Genomic DNA, 20,478 nt, shown 5'->3' with positions numbered 1-20,478 from the left:
CCAGGTTTGTATCAATTTCAGATGGTAATATCATAAATAATACACTAAGCTTTCAAAGCAGATCAAGAAAAATAGCAGCAGGAGAAAATCACAGTAATTTTACAGCTCTGGTATGATCTTGCTTGGCTGCACCAATAGAAAAGACAGAATGGAAAAAATGGCATTACTTGAGGAAGAAATGGATAAGGACACCACTGGCATATAAATCACCCTGTTGTGAACGAAATTATTTTGAAAGATGTGTTCCCCACCAAGGATTGAACGTTTGAAAATGTTTGGCAGGCTGACAGAGCTCAAAGAATTGACTGAATTGGGCTAGGTGCTGAGAGACACAAGTTTTAAAAGAGAAAGCCTTTAAGAAGTGGTGAGAAAGGTTTACTGCCAAATGGCAATAATTTTAGAGACTGGCATGTCACAGGTTTTAGCGTATAGAAATTTTATTAATTTTCTTTTAAACTTTGCTACTGAGTTGTTTGTTGAGGTTATGGTTTTGGATCTTCAATCGTGTTTGCTGAATTGGTTCATGGATCCAACAAATACAATTTGGACACTGGGTTGCCTCTGGGTTTATCCATACAAAATCATAAACATTTATATAGCCTAAGAGTAAGTATTAAGTTTACAATACCATATAGAATCATATAATCAAAAAAACCACCATAAACTTGAAGGTCAGCTAAAACATAAATGATCAATATTATAAAATATTTATTGTTCAGACTTTAGTTTCAATGTTAAAATAATAACATCATTGACATTGAGCGATGTAGGAACATTTGAAAAGCACAAGTATTGCCACAACACTGATACTAGAAGTGTGCTTTGTTGGAGTTCTTATCGTTGGTGTCAAAGCAATTGTTGGGAAGCATATTGTCAAGGAGATTCGTAAATCTCGTCATTGATGTCAAAGGAAGATAGTTTCATATTGATGCTGTCCGAGAAGACCTTACCATAACATATATGCAAAACAAGTATGAGTTAATGATATGGATTGATTGTTGGTTGACCAATCTTGCAAGGAAGATCTAATGCAAATGTATTATGAAAGGCCTAGCCTCTATTCTAGCACTAACTTGGAAATACTATATTAAAAATTATTATTGTTTCTATGGCTGACTGATTATAAAGGGAATTAAATATAAAAGAATTTTGTTTATTACTGAAGCTGGCCCTTTGGGAATAATTGCCTTTCTTGTGAAAAGACGTGAGGAGATATATAAGAAATGAAGAAATGCAGAAGTTAGAGGTATAAGTTTTCCAGTGTAATATAACATGAATAAAAGCAGATCTACAGCAGTCTAGAACAGATTGTGTGCGGTCGAATGAGAAAATATTTAAGTAAACTATGTAGAGGATAAGTGCAAAATTTGGAGCTATCTTACGTAGAGGATAAGAGAGATATTTAGAGCAAAAGAATAAGCATATTGAAGAGAATATTGAGCAGACTCGTGCAGTGTGGCATAGTATTGAAGATCTATACTTAAGGAAGGTTTGAGATAGTTACGACAAGATTTTGAGCAGTCATTAAGTAATTAGAATAGAAATACAATGAAAAATCAGACCATACAGAGCAGACCTAGAGAAGAAAAAATAATTCAGATTCATATTGAAGAAACTTAAAGTAGAATTATAAAGGAAGTATAGATGCACATTTTGTGAAAAAGGCATCCATGGTGCATCATCTAAGAGAAAATTTGTGTAAAAAAGAATATGCGGATTCAAGGAGAAAAGTAGATGAAAGAGATTGTATCAGACTTGAGAGAGAAAGGTATAAATAATACACATATATGAAGAAATTAAAGAGATTACCATCCACTGAAGAAAGCATAGTTTAAGGAGGAGAATCCTTATTCATTTGGAAGTCAGTGCTTCCCAAAGGAGGTTAAAGCCTTGTATCGGAGAGGTTGGTTCTCATCCTGCCTATCTATGAATTATATTTTCCAGGATTCATATCGGCAATGGTGACAGATGTTCACTGCCTAACTCTACTAGTTACATAAGTAAATGGAAATGTACATTAACTGAACATAGGAATATAAACATATAACTCACTATGAATAATTCGAAGATGTATCTTTCGTTACAAAGTAATAGATTTGCAATTAGTACATAACGGTTATCCTGACTACAAACAATTAGATATATATAGTATTATAGAGCACTGTGCTGGTTACTACCAACCGCCAGCAACTGCCAGCTGCTAACCCACAAGTAGTCGGGAACTAATCATCTCAATTACAAAACATAACAATTATTTATTTTGTTGACTACAACTATATACTTTTACCGACTACAAACATAAAGAAGGTGAAAAAAATCCAATATTTTTTAAATGTCCAGTAACACAACAACAATAGAATGTTTCATCAACAAAGAGGGTAATTGACTCAAAATTATGAATTCTAAGGAAAATATATTTTCTTGACACATTTGCTGCGGTAAGTATCTTATGAATTGTTTTTTTAACAAAGATGCTGGCCTTTCAATCTCTAAAAAACAATGTGTTGGACCTCCATTGGGCTACAATTTAATAGTATTAAGGAGTTCTTATCACCACAATGACCCCATTCAATACCCAGTAGAAATGTCCCTTGAAACTAGCAGATTTTTGTGAAAATAACTGAGGACTTTTTCCGGACTCAAAAATATGTTTCCACATTCAAAAATATTATCATTTGAAAAAAAAACAATAGCTTCTTGGCCAAGGAATATGATATTAAGGGAGGAAATCAAATTCCTTAATCTTTAACATATCCATTTACCTTGATAAAAGAAGAACAATGTAGAGGAAAAGGTAATGGAATGGTAGTTCAATCACCTAATAATTACCCTCAATAGCTAATCTAAAGGAGAAATGAAAATAAGACCATTTGCATTCTGATTTCAGTTATGTCAGTAGCTAACACATATAGTGTTAACTAATTAGTAAATTACATTCCAAAAGCATAAAGACATATCTTTAAATGGGTTCACCCACAGTTCTAGGCTTTCGGCTCATTTATCTGTTCAAAAAGGATTGTGGCCCTACTTAATATATTGTTGAGGAGAACATTCATTGATATACAATTTACAAAGAATGAATGTGGAGTAGCCAATTGCAGCCATGGATTAGCTAGCACAATTTCCAACAAGATACATGAAATGAATGCACAGTCGACATAACCAACAAGACCAATTTAATATGCCAGTGGGAATACCACTTTATCATTTCCCTGATATTCCTGATTAGATTACACTCTAACCTATGCTTGTACGATTAAAGGGAATGTCGTTCATAATAGTTCATATGTCTTCCTTACCTTCCAAAGACCGTCGTTATCATCTTCTTCATTTTATTTTTATATTGTTATCATCTTCTCAATTTTATTTTTATACCATTATACCAAATAACCTTGCACCGTATATTTTATTGAGCCATTTATCTCAGATAACTCAAATACATAGTCTTCGCTGTCTCCTAATTTTAGGGCATTCTTAATATTTCTTTCAAGTAGCACCCAAGATCCTAACAATTTTCATTTAAATGCAAAATCTACGAGTATGGTAGTGTATTACGCTAGCTTTGAAAGAATGCCAGTATAAGGGGATGAAGAAAATGATCACCATTTTTGCACCTAGTCCGAACTTTCCACGTGTTTGTTTGAGCCCATATTTTGTTCCAGAAAGCACTACATTGTAAATACAGAATTCAGAAATCTTGTTACCTTGAAAGGATTTACGACCTTCTTTTGAAGGCATGTGAAATTGACAGTCTCTAATATGGATCTTTTGCACCATTTCAAAAAAAAACAAGCAAATAAATAAAATCAACATCATGGAGCATAGCACTTCACCTCTTCCAAGCATATTTGGAATGTCATCATGCGGCATTCCCCTTCCATTATCCTGTATGGAAATAAACACCAGAATAGAACATCATCTGATCAAAATATTGTACAACTGCTCTCAAAAAAGAAGATAAATGAATCACAGAGATCAAAGCTGAAAGAATTATTGTCTCCTCGCACTGAGATTAAAATATAGAATGGTTTCAGTCATAAAAATGTAAGTTGAACTATGCCAGTAATCCATTCACAAAACAAAGAAACATATAGTTCTAGGCCAGTATTTAATATTGATATTCTGAATTGTAGTTAAATGTCTTCTTTGGGTTTGACTGAACTGTATTTGGCCATTTGTGCATATAAATATATAATTTTTTATTCTCTCTTTCTCAAGTTCAATGTTACTCTCACACATAGTAGCATTCACTTGTACAGCATTGACACATCAAAGTGAAAGTACAAATAAAATAAACTGCTCGAGCTTAATATAGAGATTCAGATAACTTGGCAAGCTAAAAAATGCTAGTGTTCGTAAAAATAGGGCAAAATAATTTATTGTATTATATGCAAAAATCAATAGATAGAAATCGAAACAAACATTAGACATGAGGCATAAAACCAGTGTTACACCAGGCCTGGGGTATAGTTGGACAAGTTTCTAGGACGGGGAGACAAAGAGCCTCAACATATAACACTATCAAAAGTAAAATAGAAAATGCAAATACTAAATACTTGAACATTGAACAATGAACATTAAAGTTTTGAACATTAAATACTCAATAACTAATTAGAAACTAGAATACTAAATAAAATTGTTGAATCCACAAATGGAAGATTTCTATTATATCAAAAATATCATAAAGATGATAACAATGAGTAGCATGATATAAAACAAGAACAAAATGTCAAAATGTAGTAAAGGGAGGCCTCTAATCGTCCCTCAAGGCAAACCCCTCATCACAAGACCTCAATGAAGTGTGTATAAAAACATCAACTTGATTTGACGTTGTTTCCCCATCAATTACTTCTTGTGTTTTTAAATTCAAAAGCAGGGGTCTAGAGCAGCAGCACAAGTGGGGTTGAGGACAATACCCCTTGCAGGGTCCCAGAGCAGTGTGCATCGCAATATAGGATGAGGTCAAGGGGCGGCACCGTCACCGCCAAGCAAGTCTTCCCTATTGTGTGGCCTTTGGATTCTTCATAATTTGAAGCATCTTCTCCCAAAATTGGCGTGTTTGAAAAAAATTGATAGATGCATTTATTTATAAATTCACTTTTAAGGTTCTCCGCCAATGAGGGATGTGCAAACATCCTCAGGATGGTTGACAGTTGCCTAGGCATCTCCACATCTGTTATGGGGTCGTCGTGTTACCCTACCTGTGCAGTAGTGGCAGAAAGGTGATGATGCGGGAACAACCCATCCCCATCCTAGGAACAAGGGGGTCTAGGGGGGATGCATTCGTGTAACACTGCATAAATTAAAAAAATTGTTCAATGTTGCCAATGACAAACTAGAGACTTTATCCCGAGCCTCAACTCTCACATTCTCAATCAAGTACACTTATATTTTAAAGTACAAAACAAAACTTGAAAGTAGTATTATAGAACTCTTTGAGTCTCAAGCTGAATCAAGGCTCCAAAGTTTTTTGGCCTCTGGACTGGCTCAATCAAGTCCTACAAATTCCTGCTAGGACTCGTTGAGTCCATGAACTCTCTTGACTTGGAGAGTCCTCTATCGAGGACCATGTCGCAGCCAACTGAGCCAAAATGTAAAAAATAAGCATTTTACAAGTGTTTTTGATGATTTTTGGGCTTATAAGATCAAATTGCAATAGCAAAATGTAAAGTTTCTGACCAGATTTCAAATTCGAGGCTGACTAATGCACAACTTTTGATTGCAGGTATGAACATTGATGTCAAAGAATAGATTTGCTCCAAAATCTGTATATGTTAGTACAGAAATAACAGAGATAATAAAATGTTCTTGAACTTGAAATATAAATTGATCCTTTGATGTGCTTGCATTAATTGATTTCGCTGTCTTGTTATGCCGGGTGAATCAAGTATACATATCACACGGAGGGGTGTGAGGGTGAATGGGCATGTCTCCGAATGGAGACATGAACATTCACCATCACCATCACACCAATTTAGTGTTGGTTAATCATGCCCAATTTGTTATAGACTTAAAACAAGTCTTAATCATGTATAACCGACCATTATGAACTGCAGCCTAATATTATATAGATCGATAGTGATCTTAAATCAAAGGAAGCAGAATAAGTTTCGATCATCTCTAAAATGAAATCTTAGACAATATATATAATCACCGGTTTCAACTATGCAGAGTTTATATACTACTATTATATATATGCATATATATAACAATATGTGCATCATACTAATATATATATATATATATATATATATATATATATATATATATATACATACATGTGTGTGTGTATGTGTGTGTGTGTATATATGTATGTATGTATGTATGTTGATCACAGTTATTGTTAAAGCAAAGCTACATGCTTTAACACTTCCTCTTAGCTAGGGAAGACAAAGCGCATATATATAAGTTCTCCTTATTTGAAAAGTAGAAAAGTGATATCATCTAGATATACTTAAGGAAATCAAGTCTCGTGATATTCTTTCCAGTTATCGTAATAACCCCAACAAGTTATAACTTTTTGAAACTCCAAATCCTTCTCAAATTCAATTGTTTGACATTTTCTCAAACACTTTGCAAGCAAGGGATATATTGCATATGTAAATTTTGATTGCTTTCTAAATGCCAAACTTTAATAAATATGCTTCCAAAGAACACACCAAACAACTAACAATGAAGATGCAATTGTTTTTGAATAACATTGATTATAAATAGAAAAATATGCATCTACATCAATAAGACATTAGGGCAACAAATTCTGATATAAAACTCTGATATAAATCAGATTACAACAGATTTTACAAACCCTACCAATGCCCTAAATGTCTACTCTCAAACAATGCAAAACGTAGTAGATAAAAACTTGGAATTGCTCCAAAAACATGAATTTTCTTATAGCATCAATCACTGTAACAAATTCCAACTTATTCCTTACTCCACAAAGCTGGCCCCAAGCCACAAATTTGGCACAATAAAAAGACTGATTTGTCTTCTCCAACAATGGCAACCCTTTGGAAGATATTTCACCACCTCAGTTATGCAAATCAATGGGAGTGTTCGTTCCCAATGATCAATAACAATTGCAAAAACCCTTGGCTCCGCAAGCTATCCAAAAGAATAGACGGCAACACATTCAATGCTGAACAATGACGCTGCCCTCCCTATTTATTCTTTTCCCACCCTTCTAGAAGGAAATAAAATATTATTTAATTGCACTCTCTAGAAGTTTCCCCCTTTCCAAGGCAATAATTAGTTGTACTTCTAGAAAATGCACTATCTAGAAGCTTCCCCCTTTCCAATACAATAATTTATTGTGCTTCTAGAAAATTAAATTAATTAAATATAAAGTCACCTTTTAATTTTAATTTATTTAAAGACTTTACACGAAATTAATTTAATCAATTTCTCCTTATTTCTCCACTTAGCTTTCGGAGAACGTAAAGGCTAAAAACTCCACTGAGATGCTAAAAAGATTGGGATATTACAGTTATGGTGTGTGCATAGATATCATGATATTTACCATAAGAGATCATGATATTTACACAGATATTCTCATGATATTTACCATAAGAGATCATGGTATATCCATAGATATTATGTCACATAATATCCACCACGAGTTTGAACATATTGATCTTTAACAGATATCACGTCACATGATATCTATCAACATGCTCTTTTAACTATCATGATTTGTCCAAGAATATCAAGGCACATGATATTCATCATGATAGTAATTTAATAATTATAAAGTCGTCACCTTATAGTATTACAAACAACATTTCATTATAAAAGATTGTCACCTTTTGATAATGTACATAGGGTAGGCCCATAAGTCATAGAGTCACACATATGACAAAAGAGTTCACACTTTTAACATCTTTATTAAAATAATACAAATTTACAAAGTTGAGACTCAATCTCATAAACTTACATTTCAACCATACCAAGTTCCTTTCTGAAATGATCAACCTTCACTTTAGGAAGAGCCTCAATCTCATAAACTTACATTTTAACCATACCAAGTTTCTTTCTGAAATGATCAACCCTCACTTTAGGAAGAGCCTTGGTGAAAATGTCAACTGTTTGATCACCTGTATTAATATATTCCAACTGAATAGCTCTTGTTTCTACCTAGTGGTAAGGAATTTCTATATGCTTGGATCTATCATGAAATATCGGATTCACAAATAACTTGATACAACTTTGGTTATCACAGTGAATAGTGGTAGGTTTCATAGGCTCACAGAATAAGTTAAAAAGCAATTTTCAAAGCCGCACTACTTCTCTAGCTCCCATTGTTGCTGCAATATACTCTGCCTAGGTAGAACTCTGAGCAACTGAAGCTTGCTTTCTGCAAATCCATGAGATCATAGCTGAACCGAAGCTTAAACAACATCCTGATGTGCTCTTCCGGTTTCTTACACTTCTAGCCCAATCAGAATCAATATATCCATGTAACTCCAAGTTGGTATTCTCATATTTAAGTTCATATCCAATAGTGCCTTGAAGATATCTTAATATATGGTTCAAAGCACCAAGATGAATTTCACGAGGTTCACACATGAACTAACTTAATGCATTAACAACATAGCAAATATCAAGTCGAGTATTCACAAGATACATCAGAGATCCAATTATGTGTTTGTATAAAGTGGGATCAACTAGTCTGGATTCAGCACTTGCTTCATTTAGCTTGTGTAAGTTGGTTTCCATAAGTGTTGACATAGGTCGACAATTCCACATTCCAAATCTTTTTAGAATATCGATAGTATACTTCTTTTCATGTAGGAAGATATTCCCGGGCTTCTAACGAACTTCCAATCCAAGGAAGTAATGAAGAATCCCTAAGTCCTTCATTTCAAATTCAAAAGCCAAATCTTTCTTACACTGATTAATGAGATGTTCTTCTCTTGTAATCAGAAGGTCATCAACATAAAGAATTAGAATCAACATATCACCTTTAGTTACATTAAAGTAAAGATTTGGATCAGCAACATTCTTGGTGAATCCAAGACTTAGAAGATATTTATTAATCCTTTAGTACCAGGGTCAGGGAGCCTATTTCAGTTCGTATAGAGCCCTTTGCAATTTACATACATAGGAGGCAGCATTATGAGTCACAAATCCTTCTGGGTGTTGCAAGTATACTTCTTCCTCAATTGTTCCATTTAGAAAAGCAGTTTTTATATCCAATTGATGGATTTTCCAACCTTTAGCTGCTCCAATGGCTATTACAGCTCTAACTGAGGTATACCTGGCAACAAGTGCAAAAGTTTCTTCAAAATCGATTCCTTCCTTTTGAGAGAACCCTCGAGCCATAAAACGAGCTTTATGTTTTTTAATGCTACCATCTGCAACATACTTAACTTTGAAGAGCCATTTGGAAGAAACAAAAGATTTTCCTTTAGGTCTAGGAACCATATTCCAAACATTATTTTTTAGTAACGACTGATATTCTTCCACCATTGCATCTTTCCAAGCTTGATGTTTAAGCAGTGTAACCTGGATAGGTGCACCCAGGTCAAAAACCCGAAACACCTAGTGCGGGTGTGTCATGCACCCGAGTAACCCTGCCACTCGAAAAAGCACCACCGCACCTCGGCCTCATCGATCGAGCACCCAGGTGGGACGTGAGACGTGGGTACGTTGCGGGTGCTTGGGTATGGGGGTTCGCGCGGGGTACTTGCGAGGTGCGACCGGCTAAATGACCCAAAAAGTTATACAAAAAATACTATTTGCATTTCTTTTTTTATTTCTTTTTTATGCAAGCTAACCCTAATTGGGTGTGCATCCCATGTGGTCTATTTGAAGGTTTAATAAGACCAATAGACCTCATTTTCATTTCATGTATGATATTCATATTTGACCAATGAATTTTGAATCTTGCATCTTGAACTAAGTTAATTTGTTAAATGGTCATTGGTAATGGCTATGAAGTTTCAAGTTTCAAGTTTGAACTTATGGTTTGTGAATCACATTTCAATTTTCTCTATTCAACTATATTTGGTATGTTATATAATATATTGAAGTATCATTTTATAATTAGCATTTTCAGTCATATATATATATACTATGCAACCCCCTCCCCCCCCCCCCCCCCCCTCTGCACCCCTGTCGTCCCCATATTGAGGCACTTTTTTTTTCCCACACCAAAAACTCATCCCGACGTCCCCCCGCACTGCCACACCGGTGTAACAATGTGTTTAAATGCTTCTGAAGCATTAGAAGGTTCAAAGTTTGGACTCTCACACATGAATGCATTGTATGTTAATATTTGAGGTCTTTTGCTTTCTCTGAAAGTCCCTAAAAAGTTTTGCAAATTCATCTCCTTCTTGTCTATTTTTCCTTGCCCAAAGTGGCCTTTTAGAATTATTATCAAGACTCTTTTCTTCAGTCTCAAGAAGGACCTTAGTTTCATTTGAAATCTCTTCAGGGTACTTCCTCTGAATCTCAGGAGGAGCCTCTTCTAGGGAATAGGATAAGTCACCTATATCTAGTTCATCTAAAGTTTTGGTTCTTTTGGAAGCAATATCTTCTTCAAAGATGACATCTTTGTTGAGTTCTATTCGTTTCTGTCCAGGTATGTAGATTTTGTACCCTTTTACTGTTTCACTAAAACCAATAAGAATTATTTTTCTTCCAATAGGTTCTAACTTTGTCCTTTTCTCCTTAGGTACATGAACATACACAGGACATCCAAATATCCTTAAATGACTAATGTCAGGGTTCATTCCTAAAAATGCTTCTTCAGGAGTTTTGTTGTCCAAATGTGAATGAGGACATCTATTCTAAATATAGACTGTTGTATTAGATGCTTCAACCCTAAATGACATGCTCAAGTTCTAATCATATATCATAGCCCTAGCAGCTTCTACAGTAGTTCTATTTTTCCTTTCAGCAACTCCATTTTGTTGAGGATTGTAGAGAACTGTGAATCCCTCTTAATCCCAGCAAGTTTGCAGAATTCTACAATAGTTCTATTTTTCCTTTCAGCAATTCCATTTTGTTGAGGATTGTAGGGAACTGTGAACTCCCTCTTAATCCCAGTAAGTTTGCAAGATTCTTTAAATATTTCAAAAGTACATTCTTTCCCATTATCTGTTCTTAGAACTTTAATTTTCTTTTATGAGGAATTTTCAATGATAGTTTTGAATTCTTTAAATTTAGAAAGTATCTTTTTAGATTATTTGCACTTAAAGAATTATATTCATGTCTTCCTTGAAAAATCATCAACAATATCACATAGTACAAGAACTCTACTATGGATGGTGTAGACATGGGTCCACATAGGTCAGAATACACTAGTTCTAACACATCTTTAGTTTTGCTCAAACTGTGAGGAAATGACTTTTTAGTGTTTTTCCCTAAGGCACAACCTTTGCAAGATTCATTTTGAATATGAATTAATTTGGGTATTCCAATTACAAACTTCTCCATAGATGTTAAAGCACGAAAGTTGATATGACCTAATCTTCTATGCCATATTTCATTTGAATCTGAAGTCTCATGAACAAGCGCAAGATTTGTCTTAGTGCAAAGCTCATATAGCAGTCCTTATCGTACTCTTATTGTTAGAGCCTTCTTTATAGTTGCATTCTTAAGCCATGCTAGTACCTTACCTTCCATGAATGTTATTCTATAACCATCACCTTCAAGTGCAGATATAGATATTAAATTCCTTTTGATACGTGGTACATAAAGAACTCTAGAAAGCTTAATAGAATTTCCGGATTTCAATTTGATGGTGCAAGTCCCAATTCCTTTTATGGAATGTGCAGAATCATCACCAATTGTAACTTCTTCATTTGTTTCTATTTGCATGCTTTCTAGGTTATCTTGATATCCAGTGATGTGTCTTGAAGATCCATTGTCAATTATCCAAGTGTTGGATTTGGTTGATATTTAACTAGGCAATGCTGAATAAAAGGTATATTTCTCAGACTCTTGACATTCATTTGATTTATTAGTTTTGGCAAATGACGCTTGAAGTTTAGATCGATTAGGACAATTTAGTGCATAATCTCCATATAGATCACATTTGAAACATTGAATTTTGGACAAGTCTTTCTTCTATTTTGACTGTCCTTTTCCATGAAAGTTTCTTTTCCTTTTGTTGTTCTTCTTCTTACCCTTCTTATGAGAGTTGGTGTTAAGAACATGATTGTCTTTAACTAAGGTTTTATGTTTTCCTTTAATTATTAATCCCGATTCTTCTTGAAGACAATCAAATCTCAATCGATCTAATTTTGGGATTTTAGATCTTGCACTTATACCTTATACAAAGGACTCCCAAGAATTTGGTAGTTCTCCTAACGCTATTAGGGATAACTCTTGGTTGTCAATCTCATAACTAACAAAAGATAATTCATCTCTCAATTCTATGTTTCTCATGAAGAAGTTGCTCATAGTTTCTCCTTTATTCATATCGATATTATTCATTTGTCTTTTAAGAGCAAGTTTTCTACTAGTGTTATTTACTATGAATGCATTTTCAAGAGCTTTAAACATGCGATTTGTTGTAACATATTTTGCCACAATCGGCACTATTTGATCTTGTACGGCGTCCACGATTATCTTCATGGCTTTCTCATTATTTTCGATCCATTGAGTTTTCTCTGGATCATCTTAGGTTCTTTTTCTTCTCTTACAAAAGATTCTAATTTGTTTTCTTTTAATAGCATCATTATACGAAGTTTCTAGGATTCGAAGTTATCAACACTTGTAATGTGATGTTTGAATCTTAACATGTTTGTCATCTTGAAGAGTAATGAGAGATTGCAATTTAATGTGAAATCTAATCTCTTAAACTTAATGAGATCTCTCCTTAACAAGGCTTTGATACCATGTAAAGTTTCTTACTAGATTTCAAATTCGAAGCTAACTAATGCACAACTTTTGATTGCAGGTATGAACATTGATGTCAAAGAATAGATTTGCTCCAAAATCTGTATATGTTAGTACAAAAATAATAGGGATAATAAATTGTTTTTGAACTTGAAATGTAAATCGATCCTTTGATGTGCTTAAATTAATTGATTTTGATGCCTTGTTATGCCAGGCGGATCAAGTATACATACCACACAGAGGGGTGTGAGGGTGAATGGGCATGTCTCCGAATGGAGACATGAGCATTCACCATCACACAAGTTCGGTGTTGGTTAATCATGCTCGATTTGTTATAGACTTAACACAAGTCTTAATCATGTATTACCGATCATTATGAACTGCAGCCCAATATACTATAGATCGATAATGATCTTAAATCAAAGGAAACAGATTAAGTTTCGATCATGTCTAAAATGAAATCTCAGGCAATACATATACAATCATCGATTTCAACTGTGCAAAGTTTTATGTACTACTATTTTATATACACACACACACACATATATATATGCTGATCATAATTATTGTCAAACCGAAGCTACATGCTTTAAAATAAGTTCATAATGGTGATTCGTAATAAGGCAACCAACATGGAGTAGTGAAAAATGTCTTACATGTAGCAAGTATAAAACATAACAATTTGTCTATTATGCAGATTACAAATAGGATTTCACTAAAACATTTGCCAAAAAAATAATGTCATATCACAAAGTTCTAGAACTGGGTATTAAAAATTTAAAATAGCACTATTAAATTTGGAAGTATTGTAAGAAATAAAATGCTTTCCTTCTAAAGAATTCGACATCTCTAGAACAATAAAAGAACAATATTAAGGTTTGTGAAAAACTGAAAAAAATGTTTGTTGAACTAGTCATTGGACAAAGTTAAAAGATGATGACGTTTGAGTGATTATGTACTTGATATCATCCCAAAAATTCATAATGATCATTTTGATCTACTAAAAACAAAAGACTTTAAGTGAAGCTGTTATGGAGTAACTTGCAACCCCTGATAATAATATGCCACTTTGAGGGAGCAACCTCATAGTCCACTTCAAGGGAGATACCGCCAACAGTCTTCAACGTGAACACAATACTCAATACGATGATAATAAAAAACCTATACCTTCTTTCTAATTTTAGTTTAACTTATTTTCTTCAGAAATTCGCATTTATATTTATGTGATCAATGTAAACTTGTGTATGTGTGCAAAGTAGCTTCTATTTATCTCAATTATTAGTCATTAATGTTATTAATTGATGCATAAATAAAGTTTTAAATCCTTAAAATCTTTGAATTTCTTGGATTTTTGAATTGTCGTGTCCTTGCCAAGTTATTGCAGAGTCCAGACACCAAGTTTGAGTCCAATTCAAAAATCAGCTCTCCAAGTTTGAGGCAAGTTTGAGTCGAGTAACACTGGTATGCATGGCATAAATTTTAACTGCTCCCCAAGTCTTCCCACTAAGTTTGTGGCAAGTTTTGGTCTTTACTGGCATGGGTACACAACACGTTCAAGGGAAAACTCGCCCAAAGCTAGAATGGAAACCCAAAAACAGAAATTACACAAAAAACCATGTTCAAAATATTGCAAAATACCTAGTTTTTAGCCTTTATGAGACTATACACCCAAAGAAAAAGATCACACCACCATTCACGCTTTTTGGGTGATTGGAGTTTATGACATATCCGAAATGCATTTTTCAGGAATTTTAAGTTTCTAGGCTCCTTTCAGTTTTCTAGCCATTTTAAAATCTTATGTGTTAAATTCTTTATTGCATGTTGACTTTACAATTTTAAATGCACCGAGTTTGGACTATGTAAATTTTATTTCTGATTTACACAAGTATTTGTGAATAAAAGAGCTAGTCTAGGGTTTATGTTTTACAATTAAAAATGTTATCTTAATTAAATTAATTATTGTTATTGTTACTCAATTACCATATTACATCTACAACGCATTAACATGTTTTTTTATCAAAATTATTTAAGTTGAAAGTGTTGTAACTTTTCTAAACATTGTTTTATATCTTTGAAAATGTTGTAGGTTTGTATATAACAGCATCTAACTTCACAACAGGAGAGAATGGGCAAAATGGAGTCGTCCCATTGCGAAGTAAATTTGCTCGAAGTGATAACACTATTTGCAAATGTCATAATGGGGCAAGCATTGGCAAGAGTAGTTTGTCTTTAGTGCATGGATAACCTCAATGAAAGCATTAATTGCCTCAAATAAATAACTGTAACATCATGAAATGTTTCGTTGGTCCTGTGTGTCTGATAGCAATTACCCATTGGTCCTATGTGGCTGATAGTAGTTACCTGTTGGTCCCATGTGCCTGATGACCAGCTACCCGTTGGTCTCGTGTGCTTAATGGCCAGTTACCTGATGGTTGTACAGTATAGCTAAATGGAGTGAACAATGATGTACGGACTGTTTGGGGTGGGTCATACGATAGCTTGGAATGGAGTACGGATAGTGGTGTTGACTGATCGTACGATGGCCTGAAAAGTCGTACGATGTGGAGATGTTGAAGTACGAACAGAGATGGTCGTATAGTATGGTAATGTTGTAGCACGGGCAAAGATGGTCGTACGAAATGGTAATGTTGCAGCACGAATAGATGGACTACATGTTGCCCCAAACCAAGGGTAGTGGATGGTGTACCTATAGAAGGTGGATTCAATCATGCAACAAAAACTTACAAATTTGAATTCATGAAATAAAGTCAAACAAGAGATTGAACACGAATAATCCTTCAATTAATAATTGCCAAAAGATAGTGCTTCGATTTGCCAGATCCCAACGAAGTATTACATGCAACAGAATAAGGTGAGGGTTGAATCCCACCGAAACCGGATAAGCCAAGTAGGGAAGATCTTTCACTTCCAAAATGGCGAACAATAGAGAATCCTAATAGGAATTTGCAATACAAAAGAAATAATTCAAATCACATACTTACGACTACCTACAAGCTGTGCTTAAATACCCGTTGGGGAAAACCTTTTCAAGAGTGTACAAAGAAAGTTGACGGCAACACTTACCAACAGAAACTAAAATAAAAAAAATAGGTCCGAGATATATTAAATCAATCAAAACCATAAATACAAATATTAACTTGGGCCCCATATTAATGAGTTAAAGTAAATAATTAAAGGTCCTTTTATTATATTATTTAAATTATGAGACTAGTTGATTAATTAATTTAATTTAATTATTACATTAAAAATTGGGGACATTACACATCAAGCCATACAAAAATGCAACAAAAGAGTTATAAAAAGAGATGTAAATTGTTCTTGGATTATTGGGTGCAAAGAAATGATAGAGAAGAAGGGCCTCAAATGTGTTTGATACCTTTGTTTCCCAACAACAGGTTGGATGTTTTGTGGTATCTTGCTCATTTCCAGAAATTCTGCATATTTGGGGAGGGCCTCAATTGTAGGCTCGCATCATAGAGTGCTCTGATATGAAGGGGGCAGCCTTCTATGCATTTGTGACCAAAAGATCTGTAGATTGTCTTTTTCAAGGTAGTTAGAAAAATGACCATTAAGGGAGGGAATTTAGATAATAATGTAATGTTTATAATGGTCACCTTTAGTGAGTTTAGTTTTATCAATCAGTTTCTATTGTCATATTCAGTTAACATTTGTTTCACTAAAGAAACATTGTCTTTACTTTTCTATATAACGAGACTACGTCTTCATTTTAATATCAAACTATCAAGTTTTTTAGTAGTTGGTGTTGGCTTTTGTGTTGGTGTCAGCAGGACCAGAATTGTATTTTGATATTGCCAATCTATTCAAATGGATTAATAAAAGTTGTACAACACTAGTGAAAGAGAACCCCAAGCAAAGGAAGAAGACCAGGAACTCAAAGAACGTCCTTGAGGTGTGTACATGATACAAACACCATGTTTAATGCAAATGTAATAGGTCAATAAGGAATGAGTTAAAAAGAGAAAATGTTGTAAGACATTATCCTAGTTTGCATAATATAAGCCACCATGGTTAAATGACCATATGGGTCAGTGGGAGTCTAGATGAAGGTTAGTTATAGGTGTCTTGTCCTAACAGGGCCCAGGGAGTCAATTAAGTCATTAGTTTAAGCACATAAACCATCGAGTGCAAAGAATGCCAATTTTGACAACATTTTGAAAAGTGATCAATGCAAAAAATGTAACTTTTGAGCAACTTTTGTCCCAATGGCTAGGAGGTTTGAGAAACTGTTAGAATCGATTGGGGAAGGCATAAAATGGTTTTAAAGATCAATATGGAGGGTTGTTGAAGGTTTTGTATTGTTTTGGCAAGGTGAACCAATTAAAATGTTGAAGGTTTTGTAATGTTTCCTACAATTTCTTTGTTCTTTTGATTGGCACATGTGTCTACATATTCATGGTAGTCTGAAACCTATAGGATGTGTTAGTGTAGATTCTTACCTTTCTTTTGCAGGAAGTTTGAGGTTTAGATTCGGTCCGTGGAAAGAGAAATCTATGTTTTTGTCAAGACAGCTCAGAAACCTTGATTCACCTAGGGTTTGAAGTGTAAATGGCCACAACTAGCAATTCCACCATTGCCTTTTTATGACCTTTGGAAACATGTTAGTTAAGGGCATGTACTCTTAAGATTTTGGAAGAAATTTGCAGGTACCATTCAAGATGAGAGAGAAAAATCTTGACCTGGGTGGGGAACTCCATGTGGCCACCTGTGAGGAACGAAAGTAAATGTGATTACAGAAAGGGTTAGGGATCGAATTAAGCCCTAAAATTGGAGATTTGGAAATTTACTAACCTAATTGCCTTGGGTGCATCATTGGTTTGAGTGGGTCACACTAATTGGACACACTTACTTTAGAAACTAGGCTTAATTGGCACAATGAAGTCTGTCAGCACAGTGATACTTAGAACCTTTGTACTTGAGATCATGGTGAGTCATTTTGGGGTTTGGCCCAATCCTTGGACAAATCGAAAAATTATTTCATATTGAGAAAAACATACTCTCAAGGGCTACTGGAAATTAGGACTATTTTGAAGCATCTCATCATAGGAAGTTGGAAATTGACAATCAATGGTTGGAACATGTTATTTGGGTCGCCCTTAGTACATGTACAAATCAGTTTTGCCCCATCCTCTTGATTGTGTGAGTTGGCATGTGTGGTTGCAGCCTTGAGAAGGGTCAAGGTGTAGCAAGAGTCCTAATATGGATCTTGTCACACAAATGTTTACTGTCACCAAAATCAACGTGATGGAAGTCTAAACCCTTTGATCAGTAGGGAGGAACATCTTGATTGTCAAAGTAGTGTAGGTGTGCGGAAGTGACTGGTAAAATACTTTCTTGTTATTAACAAAGATCAATATATACAGAAGAATAAAAAATGTATCCTTGGGAAATGATCATCAAGAATAGAAACATTCTATTCTAGCTAACAGATAACTAACAACTAATTATCTCCTACTTATCAATTGATGAGCTTAAGGGGCTTTCTAATGAATGGTTCATAAGGCACAACACTTGGTGAAGGTTTCGCAAATAGGGTTGAAAGCTTTGGGTTTAACCATGGAGGAAACTTCGTAGTTAAGCGTGCTCAGGCTGGAGTAGTACTAGGATGGGTGACATCACAGGAAGTCCCAATGCTTCACCACTGTGAGCATCACCTAGATCCAATGAGTGCTAAGTGTTCCATTTATTCTCATGAGAGATGGATTCATGTTGAATCACTAATTATGAAACATGGGTCAATGAGTTTGACTCAAAATCACACAGTTAAATCCTGATAGCAATATCACAATTTGACTTGCTATGGAAACTATCTCCTACTTATCAATTGATGAGCTTAAGGGGCTTTCTAATGAATGGTTCATAAGGCACAACACTTGGTGAAGGTTTTACACATGGGGTTGCAAGCTTTGGGTTTAACCAGGGAGGAAACTCCGTAATTAAGCACGCTCAGGCTGGAGTAGTACTAGGATGGGTGACCTCCCAGGAAGTCTCGGTGCTTCACCCCTGTGAGCATCACCTAGATCCAATGAGTGCTAAGTGTTCCATTTATTCTCATGAGAGATAGATTCATGTTGAATCACTATTCATGAAACATGGGTCAATGAGTTTGACTCAAAATCACACAGTTAAATCTTGATAGTAATATCACAATCTGACTTGCTGTGGAAATTATCTCCTACTTATCAATTGGTGAGATTAAGGGGCTTACTAATGAATGGTTCATAAGGCACAACACTTGGTGAAGGTTTTGCAAATGGGGTTGTAAGCTTTGGGTTTAACCATGGAGCAAACTCCGTAGTTAAGCGCGTTCAAGCTGGAGTAGTACTGGGATGGGTGACCTCCCGGGAAGTCCCAGTGCTTCACCCCTATGAGCATCACCTAGATCCATGAGTGCTAAATGTTTCATTTATTCTCATGAGAGATGGATTCATGTTGAATCACTACTCATGAAACATGGGGCAATGAGTCTGACTCAAAATCACACAGTTAAATCCTGATAGCAATATCACAATTTGACTTGTTGTAGAAATTATCTCCTACTTATCAATTGATGAGCTTAAGGGGCTTTCCAATGAATGGTTCATAAGGCACAAAACTTGGTGAAGGTTTTGCAAATCGGGTTGCAAGCTTTGGGTTTAACCATGGAGGAAACTCCATAGTAAAGCGCACTCAGGCTAGAGTAGTACTGGGATGGGTGACCTCTCTAGAAGTCCCGGTGCTTCACCCCTATGAGCATCACCTAGATCCAATGAGAGCTAAGTGTTTCATTTACTCTCATGAGAGATGGATTCGTGTTGAATCACTACTCATGAAACATGGGTCAATGAGTTTGACTCAAAATCACATAGTTAAATCCTAATAGCAATATCACAATTTGACTTGCTGTGGAAATTCTCTCCTACTTATCAATTGATGAGCTTAAGGGGTTTTCTAATGAATGGTTCATAAGGCACAACACTTGGTGAAGGTTTTGCAAATGGGATTGCAAGCTTTGGGTTTAACCGTGGAGGAAACTCCATGGTTAAGCATGCTCAGGCTGGAGTAGTACTGGGAGGGTGACCTCCCAGGAAGTCCTGGTGCTTGACACTTGTGAACATCACCTAGATCCAATGAGAGCTAAGTGTTCCATTTATTCTCATGAGAGATGGATTCATGTTGAATCACTACTCATGAGACATGGCTCAATGAGTTTAACTCAAAAACACATAGTTAAATCCTAATAGCAATATCACAATTTGACTTGCTATGGAAATTATCTCCTACTTATCAATTGATGAGCTTAAGGGGCTTTCTAATGAATGGTTCATAAGGCACAACACTTGGTGAAGGTTTTGCAAATGGGGTTGCAAGCTTTGGGTTTAACCATGGAGGAAACTCCGTAGTTAAGCGCGCTCAGGCTGGAGTAGTACTAGGATGGGTGAACTCCCGGGAAATCCTAGTGCTTCACCCCTATAAGCATCACCTAGATCCAATGAGTACTAAGTGTTCCATTTATTCTCATGAGAGATGGATTCATGTTGAATCACTACTCATGAAACATGGGTCAATGAGTTTGACTCAAAATCACACAGTTAAATCCTAATAGCAATATCA

General features: G+C 35.1%; 1 protein-coding gene across 3 annotated transcripts in view; it reads right to left on the bottom strand.

The window, feature by feature from the left end:
* Positions 1-20,478, bottom strand: part of LOC149540081 (DNA topoisomerase 6 subunit B-like) — a 95,173-nt gene that overhangs the window by 57,516 nt on the left and 17,179 nt on the right. For all 3 annotated transcript variants that reach the window (XM_089801278.1, XM_089801279.1, XM_089801280.1), the window contains 2 exons: positions 3,834-3,885; positions 3,604-3,668 (listed from right to left, as the gene is read on the bottom strand). In XM_089801278.1, coding sequence (XP_089657404.1) covers positions 3,604-3,668; positions 3,834-3,885 — 117 coding nt within the window. The remainder of the gene's footprint in view (positions 1-3,603; positions 3,669-3,833; positions 3,886-20,478) is intronic.

The sequence above is a fragment of the Cupressus sempervirens genome, chromosome 9, assembly GCF_028749045.1.
Source record: "Cupressus sempervirens isolate cs-2001-9-10 chromosome 9, ASM2874904v1, whole genome shotgun sequence".
NCBI classification, from domain to species: domain Eukaryota; kingdom Viridiplantae; phylum Streptophyta; class Pinopsida; order Cupressales; family Cupressaceae; genus Cupressus; species Cupressus sempervirens.
The sequence above is the reverse complement of the archived record's forward strand: the minus strand, read 5'-3'. Positions and strand labels throughout refer to the sequence as shown.